General features: G+C 43.2%; 1 protein-coding gene across 1 annotated transcript; it reads left to right on the top strand.

Annotated features, from left to right (window-relative positions):
• The first annotated feature begins 5,127 nt into the window (after positions 1 to 5,127).
• On the top strand, positions 5,128 to 23,283 carry LOC143326699 (uncharacterized). Its single transcript, XM_076740505.1, has 4 exons — positions 5,128 to 5,556; positions 14,234 to 15,094; positions 15,200 to 15,523; positions 18,923 to 23,283. Exons 2-4 carry the CDS (start codon positions 14,305 to 14,307, stop codon positions 20,935 to 20,937), a joined length of 3,129 nt encoding a protein of 1,042 aa, XP_076596620.1. The 5' UTR covers positions 5,128 to 5,556; positions 14,234 to 14,304; the 3' UTR covers positions 20,938 to 23,283.
• The last annotated feature ends 1,003 nt before the right edge of the window (positions 23,284 to 24,286 follow it).

Genomic DNA, 24,286 nt, shown 5'->3' with positions numbered 1-24,286 from the left:
TTGTGTGCTTGTATTTTAACAGAAAATGCCCATATTAGACATTCATCAAGCCCACTGAAACCATCACTGTCAAACCGGGTCCCACTTCTGCAAGATGTTGCCACAAAAGGCCAATAGGTGGCAGTATAAAGTAGAAGATATAGCTGCGTGATAACGTCACATAGTAGGTCATTTGCTGAAGCCAGTTTTTATTTCAGAACAAATTTCATTATTTTCCCGGGTGAGTGCTTTCTGTGAAGCCTTGTGGCTGCTGTTACGCCATGTGCCCAACACATCATGGCATCTGCATGCATGTCTGAAAAGGTCACACACAGCCAAAATGGTGTGTTGTGTTTCTTCAGTGCATACCCTGCATCAAAATAGTATGTCCGTCTGCTAGCTCATAAAAAGCTTTTTGGTTGGGTGGCTGTGAAGTGCCAGAAGTGTTCGTATGTTTATCTATAGGCATTCGTTGACTGTGTCAGCTGGTCTTTTTATAGCAGGGATTGCAGTTATCTGCTGTCACTTCTGGGGGCCAGCGTGACTGTCTCTTGTGACAGCTTGGACATGTCTCTTGGGGTGTTTGACTTATTTCTGTCCCTTTAACGGCAATGACCAAGCAATATTTTATTTCGATTAAAAAATATGGACAGAAATCATTCTGGCAACAGTTTACATGGCTGCAAACCTCTGTCTTGCTCTAATTTGAAAGACGTATTTTCTGACTTGTTGGAATAAATGAGCAGGTGCATCATGCGTGGAGTCGTTTCACTGCACATGTGCATGTCTTACATCCATAGAAGTTGTTTATTCGTGGCAGCGTGTGCAGCCATGCGTGTTGATGAATATGTGAGTCAGCTTTCATCCCCACTCCAGTTGAGTTATACAGAAGCTGGGGCCCAGCTTTAGGGCAGAGTCACTGTGAGGAAGAAAGGCAGAGTAAAAATAGACTTGAGAGAACAGGAAAATATATATTTTTTTAAATTATGAAGAGGTGAAAGTGTGCTGGAGGTGGGGACATGAATTTGAAAGAAAAAGTCACATGCGCATGCATGTTGACATACAAAGACTAAAACAACACAACAGTGGCCTGTGCCTTATGCAAGAGATGGGTCTCAGCTTGTGCTCTTCCCTCAGGAGTTGTTCATTTGCGAGGACATCTCTCATCATGCATGTGCCGGCACCAGGGGGCGCCACTTCTAGAACTCAAGCAACCAGGGAAGGCCTCTGCCTATTTCCACATGTGCAGCTGCAAGACTGAATTCATTTGACTCTTGAGTGACATCATGGGAGAGGTAGTTTTGTGGAAGATGAGGCAGAGAAGAGTGTGTGTGTGGTCTCAAATTGAAGTGTCCTTGGAGTGGGTGATGTACAAAAAGATCCTCTATTCCTATATGGAATTTTAAGTGGACTTATCAACATACAATATATTATGATATTATTCATTTTCTGGAAAATCATTAGAAAATTGTTGTTAGATAAAACAGCCAGATGGCTGTTTTTGGCTAATCCAGTGAATTATATGATGACAAATCAATGTATATCATTACACTGATGGAGAATTGATACGAAAATGCAGCACTGCCATGAAGCTGTCCTGCTCATTGATTCACGAAAATGCCCACAATGATCAAATATAACAAGAGATAATAAAGAGATAGCCATCATAATATAGATAGATAGATAGATAGATAGATAGATAGATAGATAGATAGATAGATAGAAAAAAGCTTGAATACTGACATAAGGTGCTTCATTGGAATCGCCTACCTACACTTCACTCCTCCTCTACTGGCCACTTCATTTGGTACAGTCTATTGTAATTCAATCCAACCGCTCTGCCATATATTCGACCAATACGTTCAGCATGTTCAGATTCTGTTGACATTGTCTGACATGTAAGTTCAAGTTATTATTGAGGTGGTGTTGTATTGGACTACATTATATTGAGAGTTTTCTTTTTCATCTTCTGTCCTCCCTACATACCTGAAATACCTCTCTATAAAGTACAGTTCAGTAAAAACACCACCACTAACAAGGTGGTGCCAACAAAAAGTCATCATTACAGGCATTGTCAAAAGAGACTTTATGGCACAACAGTTGTACTGAATTACATTAGACTATACAAGTGTGATTAATGATTAATGTTCTCTTGTGAGTCCAAAAATAGTCTCAATGCTCGTCCACGCTGTCTACGACTTAAAGTGAGGGATGTTATTATTCTTGAATAATAACAGTTGGATTATATAACAGTATTTGATACAATACCTAAGATGGATAAAATTTAAAGAGACGTGTGTTGATTCACCTTGGATGTGGTGAAACCCGAGGCTGCTGTGGGGGAGCCTGAGGGATGGGGGGGGGGGGGGGGGGGGGGGGCAGTCCCCACATGGAAGTCTGTCTTTGGGGCCCAGAGTTGGGGAGATTATTCTTTGGTGTCTCAACAATCGTAGGGTGAGGGGAAAGCCACAGAGAGAAAGACTGAGGGCACACAGCCGGCAGAGGTATTATCGATCTTAAGCTGTTCTGACTCGTGTGTGTGGATGGATGTTAGCATATGAACATCTTGGCTGTTCTTAATGAAAGAGGCTTATTTATGGAGAAAATGAATACTTTCTACCATCTGATAGGATCCCCCCTTGGCTGGCTGTGATTAAGGTTCAATGCCTCATAGATTGGGAGAAAGAAACAGGTCCGTCTGCTCCAGAGTTAAATTTCAGTCCTCATAGGATCAATTCAAATGACTAAGTGGAATGTATTCACCACATTCCTGGACAAAAAAGGTATAGAAACACTATCCACGGCACACGTGGGTGTGTGGAGTTCCATGTGTGGTTTTGGTGTGTGTCTGTCTCAGTGCAGCCAACTCCCTCCTTTTTAAGAATTTGTTCATTTAGCAAGCTTTAAATACTGCTCCCCTCTCACTTTATTTAAAGCCTGCTAAAAACGCCCCACATGAATCAAGAGCTGTCAGTCAAAGGCGATATCTGTAAGTTAGTGGGTTGACCTGCTTCAATTGAAGATAAGTGGTACATGAGAACAAACACAAGTTTGAGTTATTTCATTCACAGTTAGAAAGAAAATTTAAACAAATTAAAATGAGAAAGACGAGCACAAGTCAGCTCAGAACAGAGATGACAGATAACTGTGATCATCTTAAATATCTGATGAAAAAATGGATGTTTACACTTGAGGAGGACGATCACACCTGGTGAGGCCTCTGTGTGTCATGATATGCAGTCACTTACAAGAAACTGCTTAACAAAACTGCAGCTTTGAGGACTTATCCTAATTCTCCACAGAGGACATATCACCTCAGGTTAGGACATGAAAGTGGGATTTGGTGGCATCTAGTGGTGAGGTCTCAGATTACAATCAACTGCACACCGCTCCCGGTATCATTGTCAACTGGCGACACGTGGGCCACATCTAGCCTGCCAAAGCTTCCCATCCGAATTCAGTAAATACACACATCCAGTGTTACTCACCAGTGAAAGAGGCCCATCCATCCCCTTTACTCCGTGGACCCACCATGAAACTGCTCAGCTCCCAGGCTGGCCTTTCCGTGGAGCCGACAGCAGCACACTGGCCGGACTACGCTGGAGTACTTGGAGAATCCCCAAACTTGAGTCTCAAACTCAACTTTTTGTTTGTTCCCAAAGAGGAATTTTTTGTTTACATAAAGATTCATTTAATGGTAGTTGGTAGATACAAAAAGTTTGGCACATGGACAAACGTAGTCGAGGACCCCTGGTGTAGGAGAACCCACGGTAGCCTTCAGGTAACGTAAAAACTATAAGGCGTCTCTTGAGTCAGTGTTTGGTTTGTCCACTTTGGGCTTCCGTAGAACATTGCAGGCTCCGTGGAAGAGGACCCGCTCCCTATGTAGATATGAATCGGTCGTTCTAACGTAATGAAAACATGATTTCTTAGTTTCAGGTGATTATACACTATGAAAACATTATTAAGAATATTATATCCCATCAATGGTCCTTTAATTTTGAAAGAAATGTCTGATTTTTATTCAATATTATGTTGCAGCTGCCAGAGTTCTGTCCCTGCTGAACTCAAACTCATTTCAAACAATGCCTACTAAACATTTTGATGAGCAGAGGTCATCTGTACGAGAACAAAGACTCCTCAGGGCCATTTTGGATTGTTTATGGATGTCAGATGAATCAAACTCCCTCTGGTACACTGGATTACGCTAATCTTATTACAGCAGCAACATAACTGGATAGTGCTCAGTTCATATGATAAACACTCAGGGGGGTGAGCAGCAGATAAGAAGTGCGCACACATAAATGTCAGCATGTGCTAATCATCTAAATTACATGACATCCCTTTCTATTTCCTACTCATCTATATTGGCATTTAAATATAGGGTTTGATTGATAATCCCCTACCTATAGAATATTAGTCATAATCCATGTGCAATAATATCATTACCATCCTGAAGTGTTCCTGCTCCTCCTGTCCAAACCCTTCAGTGTCTCTCCTGCTGGCTCAGTAGTAATGTAATGGCATTAGGACAATCCTCTGAGCTGCACAGGTTATTTTAGGACTGAGCTGTACAGTGAGTGCAATCTAATGAAAGTGACAATTACACACATAGAATTGAAAACACTGACTGAGATGCTTCCTGGTAACTGAGCTGAGTCACTTCTGCACAATGTTCTTTGTATGTCTGCATCTGGGCTCAGTCAGAGTAGAAGCAGTCTCAGCAGCATGCCCAAACTAGAGTGGTGTGTTTGTGTAAGACGGAGAAACAATCAGAGGGGGGATGAGGAGGAAGGCATTGAGCCAAGATGCAGCATGAGGAAACAGTATCATCTTGGCTCAGGCTTGCTCGCTCCCCTTTACAAACCTGGTTGGAGGACAGAAGAGGAAAGGAGGCTAGAGTTTCATGAACAGCTCTGTTTCCAGCTTATTGTCCTCCTTGCCGCTGCACCACTCAGCAAGAAATGTCAGGTGCCTCCTCACCTGTCTCCACATGATACTCCTTAACACTACCCGGCCACGTTCACAGCCCAGTTTGATGCATGACATCTTTTCAGCTATAACGTGTGGGGACCAAAAAAAAAAAAATCCCTGAATAGTAGCACTGCATGCAGAGCGATGATGTCAATGTCAGTGTCGTCATATTTCCACTGGGCACTGTCTAAACAGGCTGCCCTCTGAAAGGTGGATAAAATGACACGGTGCTCAATCTGAAACTGCGTGCCGGACTGCAGTTGCGTAACAGCCGTGCCAAGCAATAGGTTGCAGGCAGTCGTGTTTATCCGCTTGTGAGAAAAAAAAATGAGAGGGAGGGAGCGATGTGGAGGGAGATGGAGCTGTTGGAGGGGGCGTACATCTCCTTACTAGCTCATGGCAAGAGAGCTGGCAGTAACACAAGGCTGCTGAACGCAACCTCTCTGTACTGTATGTCGACAGAAGACCGTTTAGCGCGGACACTTGTACCCAGCGTCTAACCTGGACTAACGCTGCACTCCTCCTTTGGCTAACTCGGCATGTCCTAGTTCTCATATCCTGCCGCAGAGGACGCCATCGGAGAGGAGCCGCACAGACCTGCAGGTATGTTTGATGGTGGACTTGATAGTAGTTGTGGAGCGGCTGCTATGCGGCGATACTTTGCGCAGTGATCCACGCGTGACGTCGGCTCTACCTGTGCCGCGGTGCCAGTCGTGGGTTCAGGCTCACGGGCTCTTCACGTTAATTTAACACACTGGGGCTCTGTCGCACCTTCACGTGTTTTACCTGTACGTGCTTTCCTGCGTGGAATTGTGTGTGTTGTTGTGGTGAATGAGCTCATTTTGTCAGCTGAAGCCTTCGCGGCTTCTTCCTGCCTTTAGGAGGGTAACGTCCACACCAACGTCTATCCTGGTGTTCGTGACCAACGGTCAATAACATTATCAGATGATTGTTGTAATAAAAAAAAAAAAAAAAAATGGCGTGAAATGGCCTCTATCGAACTAAAGATTTTGTTTAAATCCAAAAACTACCCTAGACCTTTCATGGCATCATAGTTTACACGGACACTTAACTAGTTTACTTAAGATAAATTACAGTTAGCTACTCAGCTACTTAATAACCACCAATTACAGGAGTGTAAGGCAGCATAGAGGAGGATGTGCCTAGAAAGTCAAATATGCTATTAACCCAGTCACATTTAAAGTGAAAATGAACACTTCGGTTCACTAACTAGCCCATCTATGGTAGCAATATCTTAATGATCATAGTTTATAGGGCTGCAAGACAGATTAATCTGTGGATCATTTCCTCCATTTATTGATTCATTGCTTGGTAACAAAACAATGTAGATCGCTTTTTTCCAAAGTCCAAAGTTGCTTTCTTGAAAGTCTTGTTTTGTCCATGACCCAAAGATATTCAGTTTACTGTCAAAGAGGGGTAAAGAAACCAGACAACCTTCACATTTAAGTAGCTGAGATCAGAGAATTTAGACTTTTAAAGAAAGAAATGACTCAAAACAATTAAGGGATCATCAAAATAGTTGGCAATAAAATAATTAAAAACTCTAGTTGTTTGTCTGACACATCCCACTTCGGGTTTTGCCAGTCAGCGTCTCCTGTTTCATGAATTTGCATTGCAAATCTAAATGCCCAAATATCTAAGGAAACATAAGAAAAGGCGTTTGAAAAGGCTTGACGAATGATGAAACAGCAACAAGTGGGGTACTCTTTCTCCAGTTGACCACTGCTGGCAGGTACGCAACATGTTGCGCGTGTGTTTACAGCACTTTCACGAGGGTTTTGCAAGATTTAGGCACAAGGGCCGCAGCACTCAGAGGATCTGGATTCACCTGTTCCTCATCAGGATTTTTATGCATCCCGACGGAGGGAGAAGGCAAAAAATGGGAAAACCGGGCCAAACCTCTTTCACTGAGAGCACGCAGGAAGAGCTGCTCCAAAGTGCTACTGGATGTAACACAGAGCCCTGCCAGGCAGCTCAGATTCAAAAGAAAAACAGCACCCCCTGATCCACTGACAAGAGAAAAGGCCCGATCCATTTGTAAAGCAGCTCAGCAGAGATTTACCGGCCGCTTTGATAGTGCCTGAGAGAAGTGGGGTTTTGAAAGAGTAAAAGGGTGAAACAGGACAGAAGATGATCCATGACTACTTACCTCAGTATTGAGTAGCCTATAAATGGCTTACTTTAATGGCTTAGCTTGTAAAAAAAAAAACAGAGTTAACATTCACCCATTTTTTGAGCCAGAGGCTTTTAAACTGGCAGTACAGTTAAATAATACCTTCCAGCGAACAGCAGACATAACACACTTCCAAGAACAGGCAGTCCTGAACTGTCAGAGTGGTGAAAAATAAAGCATCAATCAAGACATCGGCGTATCAATGAAGAACAAACCCACTAAACACTACACATGATCTGTTCTTGAGCTCTGTGTGGATCTTTCTGGCTGTGTTTAGACCAAGTACTCCAGCAAATGCATCGCATTTTCATAGACTTGAATATATGCACCAAGGACATCTATTTACCAGATAACACTTTTTTGATATTTCTATCTATACAATCTGCTTGCAGAGTGAGTGATTGCCACACAGCACACCACTTAACACAGCAGTCATTTTATTGCACCCAGCTGGAACAATGTGAGAGTCCTGGGTTGAAGTGGAGCTGTGGTTAACTCGCTGTAGCAGGCAAACAGTTACGACTTGTGATGCCTGTAATTTATTTTCCTGAAAGTGTTTTGTGGCTTGACTTGGTTTAGCAGCTGTCTGAATCAGTCACCACACTTGCTATCTCTCAGGGCGTGTTTCTGGGAATGTGCGTGCGCTAATTCGAAGTTCTGAATAACACTCAATTCATAACTATTCACTGAATCTGCGTGTACATTCTTTGCATGGTCACCTGTTATATGTATTGGTAGTCTGTGTTTCACCCGCGAGTGCAGAGGCCTGTGTCTGTCAAGATGTGTGTCACAGTGCAGTTATGGGCCTCACCCTTTAAGGCTGACCTTCAGCCTTTGATCTACGGCTTGCATGAAGGCGGAACATCAGTCAAAGAAGTTGCAGGGTCAGCACTTTAAAAGCTGGACATCCTTTTCAGCTGGGGATCAAAAGCATCCACGATTGGTTCTGGAGCCTCCTCTCTTCATATGGCAAGACCTTGCTGTGTGGTCGGTTGCTCCACTGGAGTTTTGACACCCCCCCAGGCAGTGGAGCGCCATGAGAGAGGCATCGTTAACAGGCTGTAGTTTGTATTAAGAGCTAAATGGACAGCTTTTACTCTAAGCAGAGGTCTAAGGAAGTTGGGTGACCGTGCCTGGAAAACTTCCTGGAGAATCTATAATGCATGCAAAGAGCTCGCATATCTCCTGATATATAAATCAACTTCATTTATGCTTAAGAGATAAGTGCCTGTTTTATTGAATTATTTTAATGCAGTGGCTATAATTGAAATAAGCAAGAGATTATTGAGGGTGCTGTTTGCAATCCATATGTTATTTCAAGGTGTGGAATTTTTAACGGTCAAATCAGCGACCTCCCCCACCACCCGCATACCAAGTTAACCACACATACTCCCTCTCCCATTTCCCCCTTCTCGCTGTTTCCCTCTCTGTCTCACACAAATTCACCTACATATACTGCTTTACAGTCTCACCTCTCCCCATACATAGCACAGTACAAACAAGTTATACATCTGTATGGCAAGTAATGCTTAACTGAGGAACCGTTGAATGCACTGGTGCACACTGACAGACAGCTTTCTGCTGGTTTATTCCAGTTTTTTTTCTCTGTGTTTTCATCTCTTAGCCTCTCTGTCCATCTTTACTATTCCTCTGGCCTGCTGTCAGTGTGTCCATTCTTGCCATCACTGCAGAAACCCTGTTACTCTACCTCTCTCGTCTTGTTATCTGATTCATACTGTTAATTTCTTGTCTTTTTTGTTTTTTGTTTTTTTTTTTCTGTGCCACTCATGCGCTTCCCCATCGTCCATTAACAAGCTCTTCTTCTCAGCTGAGAGCCTCTCTGCTCATGAGTGACTGAGTCTGTTAAATCCTGCTCATTAGAGAGCCACCTTGACATTGGATGCGAGTCAACTCAGGTATCGGGCACTCAGTCAAAGACATGGTGATGTAATCTCATTCACTGACACACAGCACAAACCTGCATGTACTGTAGAACTGCAGTGATTACTCGATCGAAACTAAATCAATTACCAACTATTTTGATTCTTTTTCAAGCTAAAATGTCAAACATTTCCTGGTTTCAGCTTCTTAAACGTAAGGATTTGCTGCTTTTCATTCTTCAGTTATTGCTGGAAAATCTTGGCCAGACATTCATGGCCTCCAGAGGATAAATCCTCCTCACTTTGGTGGTCCACTGACTTTTCCTCTTGAGGCACGACGAGGCTGGCATTAGTTATTTTGATTGTAAATGTTTTAACAGCTATTGGATGGATTGCCGTGAGATTTGGTGCAGACATTCATATCAACCTCAGGATGAATTGTAGCAACTGTAGTGAACCCATCTTTTCATTTAGCGCCATCACCAGGTATACATTTATTTTGTGCAACACTTTGGTTTTTACCAAAAACCTGCAAAACTAATGGCACATATAAACAGATATCTGCATATGAAAGCAGAATCTGTAGGCAAGGGACAAGATTTTGGTATGGGAGGCATTTTGGTTTTGTAGTCCAAGTAGTATTGACCAATCGCATTTGGGCAGGATTTGGTTTCATGCAGGTAAACGGTCTGTGTGGAGAGCAAAGAGGCGTAACGCTGAAATACAATCTCAGAACCTGTCCTCTCTCGTCTGATGACAAATTCGTTGTTTATTAGAATTTTTAAATTATCTGCATTCATATGCGGGTAGCTATAGAGATTAGCCAGAAGCTCAATACTTGCGCTGATGCAATACCTGAGTCTCAGTATTCAGTAACAGTATTCTACACCAGTGTTTCCCAACCGTTTTTGAGCCATGGCACATATTTTACATTAGAAAGATCCCAAGACACACCACCAAACAAAAATGTCACAAAAATTGTATTTAATGAAATATAATGAAAATCTAGTCTCAATTTACTCAATTTACTTTCTCAGTGTGAAACCTGGGCCTGTTTAGTTAAACACAAAGTTGATTTTCTTGCAGGAATTGAAGAAAGACACACAGGGCTCTCAAGTTTTGAACTGAGTTCAGAGTGAGATTTTGGTGGCGGCGGTGAGGGTTGGGGTGGGGACGGGGGTCTGATCTGATAAATGACACATAAATTCGTACAAATAAAAATATTCATTCAATTCAGCATTTCTTAGTGCGTGTGTGTGTGTGTGTGTGTGTCTCTGTGTGTGTGCGCGCGTGTGCTGTGTCTGTAACCCCCGCCCCTCCCCCTCCTGGTCAGTGTGTACACACAGAAGCCACCACACATCATGTAGTTGACCAATCATGTGCGGCTTGAACAGACAAAAAGTCGAGAGAAAAAAACACAAAAAAACAAAGAGGCTCCCGCTCCGGCTCCCAGGCAGGAGACGGCTCTGATCGTTCATTTCAAAGAACCGTTCACGAATGACATACCGTTTGTGACTGACACATCCCTAATTCCTCAACCTGTTCCACTCTTTTAAAAAATAGCGGTGCAACTTGCTGGGCGTTAACCTGGTAATTTCTCTGTGTGAGATATACAAGGTATGGCGTGTGAGCATGTGAATGGGTTGAAATGTGTGTGTCTCATGCCCAATGGGTGAGACTTGAGAGCTTTGCATACAGGAAGATTTCACCTGATTATCAGGTGAAACACTGTTCTACACCTTACTTTGAGGAATATGAACATGTTTTTCTGGAAAACACTTAATTTCAGAGGCCATAGTTCTCAAATGATGTAGTCCAAACACAAATAGCTGTACAAGATCTTTGCCTCAATAAATTCTAGTCTAAAATGAACAAAATTATGTTTTCAATTTTGAATTGTCTGATCAAATAACAAGATTTCAGTGCTATCTTTCAGTACTTGGAAGTTTTCCATACCCTCTGCTTGGGACACATTTCATTCATTGCCAGAAAGTACTGAGGTTTGATACCCAACCCCAATTGAGACAAGTGTACTTCAGAGCAATCTTTGTTGAAAAGACACAGATCCCTCTGTCCACAAACAGACTTATGTCTGTCACTGGAAATACTCACTCAAATTAATGGAAAATTTGCACTGCCAGACTCTCTGGAATCTGGCAGAGAAGAGAGAGAATGTTTGCAAGAGAGAGATTCTCCAAAAACTTCCCTTCCCACTGCCCACCCCACTGCCTGGTCCCTTATATAAAGCACGGACATTAGCTGGTCATGCTAATTCATTAGTGTAGACATGACATCACCACTGTAACGATTAACTGATTAGTAACAGCTGCTGTTCTACTGAGTCATGTGATTGTTTAACCAACGGGTTGATACAGTGGGGAAGGAGTTTATAATAATCTTCAGATTGTCGCTTGCTGTTGTACTATTGGTTATTATCCGCGGGCATTTCCTGCCCTGGATAAAGAACGTATTGTGCGAGAGAGAGTGACGGCATCTACACAACATGCACATCCCACTGCAAATGAAATACAGAGGGATGTGTCCCTTGGCCCCAAGGGGCTGAACATGATAAAAATACTTGGACTGACCGTGCATCCATCTGCCCTCTCCCCGTGGACAGTCACAGAGGGATGTGCTGTCTTATTTGTAAGTGTGTGTGTCTCTATTTTACGGACTGTCGAAGGGGTTGTGGTATTCAAGGGTGTGCGATGGTGGGCTGGGAGCATGAAGGGTTATATTCAAGCCAAGCACCAAACCAGCTGATCACACTGATCTGGTCTTTGTAGTGTTTGGTTAGAAATGAAATCCAGCTACGCACATGGTTTCCCCTTCCTGGCCTGTAATTCAGACTGCTTAGAGGAGTTGCCAATCAGCCAGTATTTACTCTATTTGTATTAGCTAAATGGAAATCTGTAGTGAAATTGTCTAAATTCAGTCAAGAAAAACATTGCGGGGAACCACTGCTGTGTGTGTGTCTGTGTGTTTGTGCTTGTGCTTGAGATGAGATTAATGCTGACAGCGTTTCAGATAGAGCAACAGAGTGTTCCTCTCCTCTCTCCAGAGCTTATTTGGGCAAATGCCTTTTTAAAACTCATTAATCTCTACAACCTACCTTCATACACATACACGTAGGCTGATGCATGCTGGATTACTTTGGATCAAGATAGTGGTATGTTTACTAAAAGCCATTTCTCAATAGTCAGGTTGTTTATCTCCAGCTGCCAGGGACTGTGCTCCTGCCAGTTAACCTCTGAGGAAAGGTGAAGCAGGCTCAGTTTCTCGGCAGTGCCTTCCTGGACAGACTGCCGTGTCTTTGCTTGGACCACAACAAACCTGTTAATCCTGAAACATGCTTTCCTCGTGACTCTTCCTCTTTTTCTCTAATGTTCTGCTTCAGAGTCAGTTTCTATCAGCTAGCTATCTTTACATCCCACTAATGTACAGCCCTCGCCATTTCTCTCAGTCTTAATTTTGTCACACATCCCCTCAATTTTCGCCCCCTCCCTTTGCTGTACCCTCCGCTGTCAGCTTCATTACCATCACCATGTCTCCTCCGCCCTCTCCACCTTTCCATCTCTGTCTTTCCCCTCCTGCCTATCCATTCTGTGAGTGTACTCATTTCTTATCTCCACATTCTTAAATCCACCTTATCTCCATATCTTTGGGGCCATCTTTCAGCCCTCACCTTGGAGCATGCTGTTGGACCATGTTGAAATAACTCAGGTTACTGTAAATGGGGAACAAAAGGAGAAGAAAGAAAGGGGGAAAACAGGGATTAATCAGAGGTTGGATTGGCCAACAGTTGACTAGACTGAGAGCAGAAGAGGTGGCTGAGACAGGAAGGAAAATAAACACTGAGGCTACTGTGAGTGGGTGGAGATTGAGATATACTACCACTTCTATGACTCCACTCATGCACAGTTTTTCTCTTCAGCTCCTCTTGTGTAACACCACCAACATTTAGTAAACAGGGAAAACAAAAGCAATCTGAGATTGCATTTGTTTTGCACTCATTTTCTCACATAGCTACGGTATGCTCTGTGACTTCCTGTTTGGTGACTGACCCCTTGTGCACACACACATACTTAAACACGTTTTTCCATACACTCACACATTACGCACGTCTTGCATGTGTTCATGAGCACGGAGTGCACATGCCAGCTGCAATAATGTCTCGGAGTGAGCTAGACATTGCTGCTGTGAATGGCCCTAGGTGAGTCATAAGCTGCAGAATGAGTTTTCCCATAGGCGCTGGTTTCTATTTTCTGTGCTTTTCCTCCTAATGTTTCAGCTGAAGTTTCAGTGTCATCCTGACTGCTCCCCCAAGGTTATCTCCCACCGTGAGTCATAGGTAGAGACTAGTTTGAACAAGCGAGGTTCATGGAAGGGGGTGTTTTTTGATAAGAGGTGCATGTTGAGGGGATGCGACTGACAGCTGTTTATCTAGATGACTCGTAGGATTGTGTAATCCTCAAGGGCCTGGGGGCTTCTCTGTGCCACTGGGCTTTCTGAGCTTTACCACACTCGGCGTTACAGCTGTCAGCTCCTGACGTCCGTGACTCAAACAGAAGTAGCAGAAAAGGGAGCAGAGTCCCGCTGCTTGGAACAGAAAAACGAAGACTTTGGAGGAAATTGATATTCATCCAAAGAACATTTTATGGCAGAGATCATGAGGAAAAAAGTCAATGTGTCCATCTGCCACTGAATGAAACCATCTGTGACTCCTTTTGGTGTTTTTGGCTTGATCATTTTGACGGTGAAACTTGTTATATAACTTACAAGCTGAACTCTTGCCTTTGTGCTTGTCTGTGTGTGTCGGCATATGTGCCATGTATTCTGAAACCAAACACCTCACCACACCCAGTGTGTCCGCTGGTGTCATGCTGCTAATACCTTGTGGGAGTGCCATTGATCTGCCCTCTGAATCAGCATGGCAAGGCCACAACACGCTCTCCTGAAACTAGAAATCATCACAAATTCTCACTTATTCACACGATTTCATGAATTCAATTAGCTATGGACTGTTGCTGCTAAATAGACAAAAAATCTGCAATAGAGTCTGAGCTGAAATAGGTTTTTAACTGTATTTCTGCACCTGTGTGGTACCATAATGTTTACATATCCACGGTGCCTTTTGTGTTTTTGCTTGTGTAGTTTGTTCTATGTCATGAAATGCAAAAAATATCTGTTTTTCTTCTGTCAACAGAAGAACAGTGGAAGGATGGTGTGACAGACAACCAGAGGGACCAGTCACTGCTCACCATTCAGAGGCAGACCATGGCTCCTGTGCCCCTCCTTTTCATGGGCTTCCTCATCTCCCTCCTCAATCCTTTAGAAGCCCAGACCATCATTGGTTCTTCCGCCTTCCCCCATCTTGACCTGCCTGTTAATCCTTCACCTCAGCCAACCAAGCAGACTAGATTCTGGCCTTCTTTGCCTCCCAGAGGGCGTAGTGATGTGCCTATCAGAGCTACAGTCCAGGATAGAGGGACAACAACGAATGCAGTGCAACAAGGGCAGAGAATTCCCCGTCCTACTTCACAATCCACTCCTTCTTTTATATCTGCCCTCTCAACACAGAACCTCAGCAGCAGACCAATTTTAACTCAACCAACTGCCTCCAGGCCCAGGACTGATACAGCTAGTTTAGCATTCAGCAGAGCTTTTGCAAAGGGAGATGTGACTACAAAAGGCTCAACTCCACCTCTGCCCACTTTGCCCTCCGCTGTTGTCGCTGAGTCTGCAGGTGTTAAGATGCTGACAGCAGGAAGTCGAGAGGAGGGATCATTCAAAGAGACAGATGATGATGATTTGCAAGGGTTGGGATCAGGTCATGTACCAACAGTGATGCTTGTGAGGGAGGAATCCCCTGTTCCAACAGTTGGTGATGAAATGCCACAGTATCAGCCACGGGCACAGACCGCCATATCTGAAGTTTCTGATGTAAAAACACCGCCACCGGACAGTCAGACTCTCAAGTCTCGTCTGTTTGTGCTTACAACAGCCAGTAAAACCTCTACGATGCCACAGGCAACGCAGGCGATGCCTCAGACTGTAGCGTTAACAGGTGAGAAGTCAAACACACTACAATGAATGCCTTATGACAGTGTGGTGCTGTTCAGGTCAAAATCTTTACACCATGTCACAAATTTGTCTATTCCACCATTTTTAGGTGAACTGACAGCAAACGCCCCCTCCACCACCAGAGTTATTCCAAGGCAGGACTCTGCAGCTGCGACAGTACCCCAGCCCACGACTACCACCACTGGCTCTGATGATAAACAGTCGCCGCATAGTGCAGAACAGCCAGCCACTGCCCAAAGCGGTGCACAGTCCAACACCTCAACACAGCAAGTGGCAACCACATCGACAAATAATATGCTTAGCACTACACAGGAGGCTGTGAGAACATCCTCCGAAACGACAAATCAACCCAACAAAACAGCACAACTTGGAAGAAATACAGCCAGCACAACTGTACAGTCATCAAGGACAGGTAAGAAATGAGGTTCTTGTGCTGTGCAGTTGACTACTTTTAGACTGACCTTTATCCTTTGATAATTTAAATGGAATTATTTGTGCAGCTGGGACTTTTTTACTGGAACAATCTGGAAGAGGCTTCAAAGGAGGGAAAAAGCAGAGAAACGTTTCCATGGAAAGTGGGGTGGTAGTTGTGTGGGGTAGACACAGCGAGAGAAGAAAGTATGAGCAGGAGGTAAGAGGGAGGGTTGAGGCGGGGGCGGGTGGAATTGCAGCCAGGCAATGAGATAGACAAGAGGAAAACAGGGTCTGAAAAGAGACTTTTGGGAATACCGATGAGAGACTAGATTGGGTGGGTGAAAGTGTGGTACAAGAAAGGTAGAGGGATAGAAATGCAGGGAGTGGGGATGGTAATGAAAACCAGATGCATGGTGAAAAGGATGAAGGGAGGGGAGTAAAAAAAATAATGTAGATGGAAAAGGAAAAGCATGACACATGGGGCATTTGAGCCAGTGTCTAAGATACCATGAGAACAACATCTTAATGACTTTTAAACGTTCACTCTGCTGGCAAATACATTTACAGTCAAGTAAGTTCTTTTGCATGTTGTTGAAACTATTAACAGCCCGCATCCACAGCAGTACCAGTTTGTACTGTATGTATACAGTATGTCTGCTATCCGTATCTGGATTGTGTGTCCTATGAGATGAGACAGGATATTTATTTTTTAGTTCAACACGTGGACTTATAAAGCAGCATAAGCAATGTGTGTTAAAGAGAAAACTCAGGGGCAGGGGAAGACTTAAGTGTATCCAGCTGTGAAATGTGATCAGCACATCTGTAATGCGTCTGGATCCCACTCCCGCAAGAAAAAAAAAAAATAGTTTTGAGGGAAGGAAGTAAATCATACCTTTATATAAATAAAGACGTGTGTCTGTGATCTGTATGCAGTGCCCGCCCTTGTCAGTCTGAAAGTGAAACGTATGTGTGTGATGGGAGGGAGTGAGGGAGAGAGCCAGGAAGTGAACCACATGTCGGAGTGAGTCATTAGTCAGTGTGTCAGCTTTACGGGTGTCTTCTCCAGGGTAAGGACAGGCTTAAAGTCCTCCAAGTGGCTGATGGTTTGAGTGTTTTACCACTGATCATGTTGTTCCACCATCCATCAAGTTTAAATGTGCAGACGTGTCATGCCCAGTCAAGCTGGGGGGGGATTTTTGACATCTGGGTTTTTCATAATTTATGTGTATTTTATTACTTTTTTTTTTTTAATTTGTAGTTATGATCATGTAATCTAATATGAGTCAAACCTGTTCTTCTAATTATGTCATAGATCACACATCAAAAAGTCACACTGGTATTGGTTTATTCCAAAAGAATGCAGAATGAATGCACATCGCACTGCGTTGGACATCAGTGCTGGAGGAGATACAGTCTGCATCTTAATGGTGTGTTGCTGAAGTGGTTAGAAGGGCATCGGTGCCTTTTCAAAAAATACGCAAATGAAATGCAATTAGTTACTTTTAATTGCATTTGACAAATGTAGGTATTACATGCCTGAAAAATGGGAGAAATAATCACAAGTGATGAGGTGATGTTCCCTCAGCGAACACTACAAAAATTCAATAATTTACGAATAAAAACATCCACAGGTAATCAAGTGTACACACCCCATTCAAGCTAGGACAATATACAGTATTTACCTGAGATAACTCTGAGATTACTGAGCTTAATCACAAAGTAGCTTAAGCTCAATAAACTCTCACAAGACTCACTGAAAGTGCATGAATCATATTACACAGATAATGCGAAATATATTACAATATGTGTACGTGTACTCGGCACAGCAGTTATTCCATGACCAAATGGGGAACTCTTACTTTCTTGAAATGTTAGAATAACATCGGCTTGACCTTCCTGACACGTCATGCAAGTTATTACAGACACATTAACTCTGTTTAAGATCCACAGCAAACCTGAAAAATGCTGAAGTTTTAAAACAATCCCCCACAGTTTTTGAATGCATTTGCTTTATTACAGAAAATTATTTTCTTTCTGTTTGTCTGGGTGAGGACCTCTGTTCTATTTGTGACCCCAAAATTGTGGTTTGCATGACGTGTGTGCGTGTGAAAGAATTCCATAGAAATAATTCTAGATAGATACTCCTTAGCTGTAACTGATTCTTTGGTATCATTATATTTTATTTTTGCTGCCCTCCTATAAAATGTGTTTAGTAGTGTTGTTCACATCTATTTATGGTGCTCGTTCAGTTCTTGCATGTTGTGGCTTTTTACCGGGTGTGTTATCTTTACAACTGAGTAGTTCACAAAGCAATCGATGATGAATGACCCCATGATTATGAAGCGGAAGGGTTTTTCCAGGGTATTGCAGGAGAACAAGGTGGAGTGCTTTGAACAAATAGAAGTGTGTGTGTGCATGAGAAATTGAGAGAGAGAGAGATATAATGAGATGCCACATTGTCAAGGTGTTGTCTGAAGTAGTTACATATTGTATAATACTGCAAATCTGAATGGAGAATTTTCCTGTGCGTGGATGCGTTGTGACAATGTTTGGCATTACATAATGTAGATGTTCTTGTTAATTACATAATCTAATCCAATTTAGACACATAATTACCTCTTGTTATCCTGAGCAGTTTTGCTCAGCATAATGTTTAGAAATATTACATGTGTGATGTAGTGGCATGTAATTAAGCCATATTGACATTTTTGCATGTTATGATTGCTATTTCAGTTGTATTATAGGAGTGAAGAGCTTTTCTACAGAATTATCTTCTTTTGGTACTATGATGAAAATAACGGCAAAAATAATACATAATTAGACTTTGGCTTGAATATGTAAACATTCTCTATGTCTGTATGCTGGTGTTACTTCATGTATTCTTTTTGGATTACATAAGCAATGGTGTGTTCCTTATTGACTACATATACATGATGTGTAATCTGCACATTTCTGCTTCCACAAAAGGTCTGTGTTTTAGATCTACTGTTTCCATTCTAAACCATGTTTTGGGATACAATGTTATAGCTGCTGGGTAACAACATGCTAACTTGAAACTCAAAAAGAGGGGAGGAAAAAAATGATGTAAATTTAGTAAGATTTTAAAATGAGAAGTTATTGAGACTAAACAGGTTGAATAAACTTGATTAGACCTTGTCTTTATTAAATGTAAACCTGGGACAGTGTGTCTGTGCAGAACTGACTAGGTTACAATGAAGATCTGAGAGAGCTCATGATTTTGATGGTGAGCTACACCCCTCTAGTGGCTCTAAAATAGAATTCCATCTACTTTTATATCATTGTTCTGCTTTTCAGATGTGTGGCGTTAAGAAAGAATTTGACTATATGCTTCAAATATTCAAAACTTGAAACCAAACCTCTGTTTCTCTTTTTCTAGGGACCTCTTCGTTCCTTAGTACTGGTTTTGTACCTGTCGCCCGAACAAGGTTCAGCCCCACATATCAGACTGGTATTGGACAGAAGAATCGCTCCATTCTCTTAGGACATCCCCATCAATCTCCCCGCTCTACCAATCCAGCCCCCACTCTCAGTGCCAGTCCCTCCCCTAATGCCACGCTTCTCTACTGGGGGGATCTGAGCAGGACGCTGGCTTTCGCCTGGGAGCTGCATGTCTACGGATCAGCCAGCCTCTTCCTCCTCTTGTTTGCTGGTGCTGCTCTCGGGCTCACCCTGTCTCCGGGCACAAACTGTCCTCATCGCGGTGCTCTTGCACTCGCCAATGCTCTATTATTTCTGGCCGGAGGCCTTAGGGCAGCTCTTTTTCTCATCGACCCGTATGGCACTCGGAAATTTCTCCCTCGCCCTGCCGTTACAGCCCTCTACAACTTGCCTCTACACCTGCTGGTGTGGACAGAGGCTGCCCTGGCACTGCTAGCATTGAGGGTGGCAGGAGTAAGTTTGTTACCTTCAACTATGGAGCATCCTCCTCTGGTGGCTGTGTTGGCTGTGTTGCAGTGTACCCTGCTGCTTGCAGCTGATCTGCTTTCCCCAGCCTTGTCCCCTGTGGTGCCCGTCACCCTTCAGGTCCTGTCCCTGTGCTGGGGTCTGGCTCTCTGTCTGGGCTTCCTCTGCTATGTCTTTCCACGTATACGCTGTCCTCCTATTCCTCATCCTGGAGTCCCTGAAGAAGCCAGGAGGAAGGCGTGGAAAGGGAGCAAGAGGATAGGGGTGATCCTGGGAAGAGTGCTGGCAGTGTGTGCAGTTCTGGGGGCTCTGTGCTGTGGGTTGCATGTTCACGCCACCTTATGGCTCTATGGACTGCTAGGAAACTGGACACGCTTCAACTGGGGATGGTGGCTGGTGCACTTCTGGGCCCGGCTCCTAGAGCTGGCCTGGGGGTTCTCCCTCCTACTCCTGGGTTCCTGGGTGTTCTGGAGGCCTCAAGGTTGCAGAGGAAGGGAGGAGGGTGGACCAGATGGTAGAGCAGCAGGAGACCTGCCATCCCCTGGCCAATCTGTAGGCTCCACTCAAAGACATACCTGCTGGTCCAAGATAGTCCAGAGCCTGAGGGGGAAGCCATGTAGAAAGTCTGACAGTAATGGGGTGGGAGGAGGAGGAGGAGGACCAGGGGAGATGCCTAACAACTGGGCTGGCCCGGAGCGTCCTGGAGCAGACATCAGCAAGAGTCTGATTAGGAACCAGAACCACGAGCAGGCCACGGCCCACCCACGCTGCGTCAAAGACAGCAACCGAGGACGGAACCATAGGGGCCACTCTGCAGAACGAGGCATATCTGATGGCTCCACAGGCTCCCTGCTGAGACTGCAGGCACTGGGCAGGCCTCCACAGCGCTCAGTGAGTGGCAGTCTGGATCAGGATAGGGACACTTGCTTGTCTCTTTATGAGTTCGATCTGCGGCCCCCATCTCCCATTGACCTGACCCGCAGCATTGATGAGGCTCTGCACAGGGAACACCTGCTCGCTGGAGGGAGCTTGTTTCACCCGTTGAACCAAGCCTCACAGTCCCCCTCCCTGGCCTCAGGGGTCAGCCAGGGCCCCTGGCTCCGCAGGAACAGTGACCCTCAGCTGTTGTCTGAGAGCAGCGAGGCTCCAACAGAGTCTTCCATGCCACTTGGGGGCAGCGTTCTCAGCAGTGTGCCCAGCAGGCAGGTGACTGCTCCCCCTACCCCCTCCCACCAGGGTCACAGGTGGGCTGGGAACACGGTAGGAAGTGTCCCTTCATCAGTGTCCTGCCCTGTGTCACTCCGTCCCTCCAGAACATCAACAGGGCATCTGGGGGAGGATGGAGTGGACGACACACGGCCGTTTATAACCCCTGACTCAGAGAGGGGCCGGGGGAGGGCTGGGAGACCGGTGGGGTCACGGAGTTACCTGGAAGTTAGCAGACATGACGACTCTGCCAGTGTCAGCAGTGAGATTATTGATCTATGAACAAAACCTTGTCCATGAGGATCAATGAACATACTTCAAGCACCCCATTTAAAGTGTTCCTAACCAAAACTTCAACAAATATTGGGAAAAATTGATCATTGAACTGCCTAAAAATAAATTATTTTTATGTAGAAGAGGGAAAATATGTAGAAGTGTCTCTGGGTGATGACCTTAAAGGATATCACCTAGTTCCCTTTTATCTTGTTGAAGGGTACTTTGTTTGGAGAACAGATATGGTATACCTTTTACTCTAAACTGGGAGATATAGCACAGATGAACAACACAGCACACTCATAACTCTTTTCATCTCTTTCTCAACACATTTCCCTCTCTTTCCTGTCCTCCTGCATAAGACTGACACTATAGTATATCTTCAAATACACTGGGACCATAAATACAGTTTAAGAAGTCCCACAAATGGCTCTTCAGCAGGCCCGTGCTTGTGATTGGTATGAAATTTGTGATGGTGAATAATTTCATCTCATCAAGTTTGAAGGGTAAAAGATAAATGTGACTAATTGTCTATAGGTTCCATTTCTGTTGTTTCAGTGAAAAAATGTCTACATGTCTACTATTGTGAATTTCATTGCTTTCATAGAGTTTATTTGCTATTTTCCATATTTCAGTTTGCTTTGTGATGTAAACATGTGCCATACATAACCTTGGTTGGGTCTGTGCTATTTTTATGGTTCGATTAACCAGTTATTTGGGTTAACTCTCTATAGCGTCTTACCAGTATCATAGTGAGTCACCTGCAGATTACTATTTCTAAGCTCTTAACATGCTGCCGCTGTTGTCGTTGTCCACTCTGCCTTGTATGTTAATGTGAAGCTGGTTACAAAAAGACAGGCAGTAAACAACAGCCAGAACATGCAGATGCATGCTTACATGTGAAAGTGTTGCTGAGGCTTTTAGTTGTAGCCGAAACTGTCAGACTCCAAAATGAGATTTGAGCATTCCTGCGAGTTTAATGCATTTCATCTCATTATTTTGCTGTAGGACAAAGCTTTTGCAATCAATAATTCTATACAATTAAAGCCTCTGACTGCATTTTTACAGAATTTGACTCAGAATATTATAACATAATCATGATCCTATCAGTTGCATTGAATCAAATCAGGTGGTGTGATATGTTAACTAATTAAAAGCTACACAGTTTTGCAGGGCTGCACCCCACATGACTAGCTTGGCATGAACCTCAGATCTCTTATACTTGGCCTAACTCAATAACAGAGCACTTAACTGTAAGCCTGAGCACTAGACTGAAGTATTTTACTACTCAAGAGGAAAATATCTTTCAAATATATGATGTATAAGCGACAATGTAAATAATGTTATTTTTGATGTTCATGAATAAAGATGTATTTGAAACATAGTTGTAGTTGTTACTGTGAAAGACAATCTAAAATGGTATTGCTTATGTGTCTGAGCTGTGCAGACAGTTATGCTATTGTGACATCAGATTGCGGCCTGTTTAGGACATGCAGAGCTGTGACAGTTGATACTTGACTGCAGAGGTTGTTATAAGGACTTTCTGGGCTGTGCTCAGGATTGTAATGATAAAAGTTTTGCAAAATGAATAACTAAGGGTCTGCAGGATTTTGGTTTCTTTTTTATTATTTCTTTAATCATTAAATGATTACAAAGGTATCGGAAAGAAACAGACAAAACACTTCACGTGGAACCATATGTAGTCTGTTAATTAACTTGAATCTGTTTGGTGATCCTGAAAATAGTCCAGTGGTTCTCTCCTCAGTCTTACATTAGAAAGGTTTTGTTCCAACATGAGATCTGTTTTTTTTTTTTTTTTAACTGAATTTTGCTCTCACAAAAAAGGTATGCTATGGTTAGGTTACTGTTACTTAATTATAAATTTCAAGATGTGACATTTTCCAAAGTGGATAAACATCATTTTGGAGTAAAACCCTAATTTATGTTCTGTTCCTGATGAGAGCCAGTCCAAGACTTGTTTTCCGGTTACCTCGAGGTAACTTGCAGTACCTCCCAGTGATGTGAGATGCTTGATTTGTTTAGTATTTGCAGTACAATGGCCTTGTGTTGTTGTCTACATTCCGATGAACCCGTGATTTCACTGTATCAGTTCTCGCTCTTACCTCTTTCACTTCATGACCAGGGTGGTACCTCCAGCACCTGTAGTGTTGTCCCCTCCACAAAGCAGTCCGTGCCATAGAAAATTCAATGTGCCCCCACCAGTCTGTAGTCACAGTGCAGAAGTACAGTGTTAGATTCATTTGTTAATTTGCTCATTGAACTTTTATTCTTGTATTTCTTGCTGCATTTCATGTCTGGATTCAAATAAAAGTGAGAAAACTTGAAGACCCTTTATATTTATTGTGGTGTGTTATTATTTGTTTATTATTATTATTATTATTATTATTATTATTATTATTATTATTATTATTATTATTATTATGTGTTTATTTGTTTGTTTTATGTATTTTACATAATGGTAAAGGACGAGTCAACAACAAAACTGCAAAATTGAAGATCAGAGTTTCTCTTCACTCCAACTTTTCCCTGAAAAAATATTTTTCTATCTTCACTTTATTTTTCAAGGGGTCCACCACATCCAAACATATCCAACCTTTGCAGCTCAAAGGAGATATCCTAAAATCATGCACTCCTTTTGCCATCTTGTTCTTGTTGTCAAACAGAACTTTTTTCTGTGACTTGTTTCTCCAGCTCTGCAGTGGAATACAGTACCAGGTTCTTGTTTGGTCACCTCCAAAAGCAAACAAGAGTAATATTAGCTTTTAAATGAACTTGCCTAAAGGGGAGCCTGGACATTTGCATCTCCTGGAGTTACTCTCCCATATAGTTGGACTGAGTCTTGATGTTCAGGCAACATCTGACTGAAATACAGAAGGTTCTGGATGTAGCAACCACGCACTGCCACCTGAAATAATGAGCAAATCTAATAATAAGTAGTTATCTTCGGTAATTAGACAAAATTAGACATTTTGTGTAGTTATATACACTGTAACGTGTTACACAGTGAGAGGCTGCATAGAATGATAGTTATACAGGATCTTGGCATAACTGAAGCTAACTATAGGGGTAACATAAGAGCACCATCTGCTGGCTGGTCACTGTAGGTGTTATAAGTAACAGCTGAACACAAAACACAGTACATATTGGACAAGGTTCAAAACACGAAATGTGTGTCAGTACAGTGGGTGCACTCAACCAACGACGTCGGTTTCACCTGTACTGCCCCCCTAGAGAAGAACACAGAAGATCTAGGAGTGGAACTGGCTCGTGGGACAATACCTGGTGTTGTCCATTCTTTCTCATTGTCCAGATTCATGACAATACTGTCTTCTGGACT

This window comes from Chaetodon auriga, chromosome 10 (genome assembly GCF_051107435.1).
Source record: "Chaetodon auriga isolate fChaAug3 chromosome 10, fChaAug3.hap1, whole genome shotgun sequence".
Taxonomy (NCBI): domain Eukaryota; kingdom Metazoa; phylum Chordata; class Actinopteri; order Chaetodontiformes; family Chaetodontidae; genus Chaetodon; species Chaetodon auriga.
The sequence above is the reverse complement of the archived record's forward strand: the minus strand, read 5'-3'. Positions and strand labels throughout refer to the sequence as shown.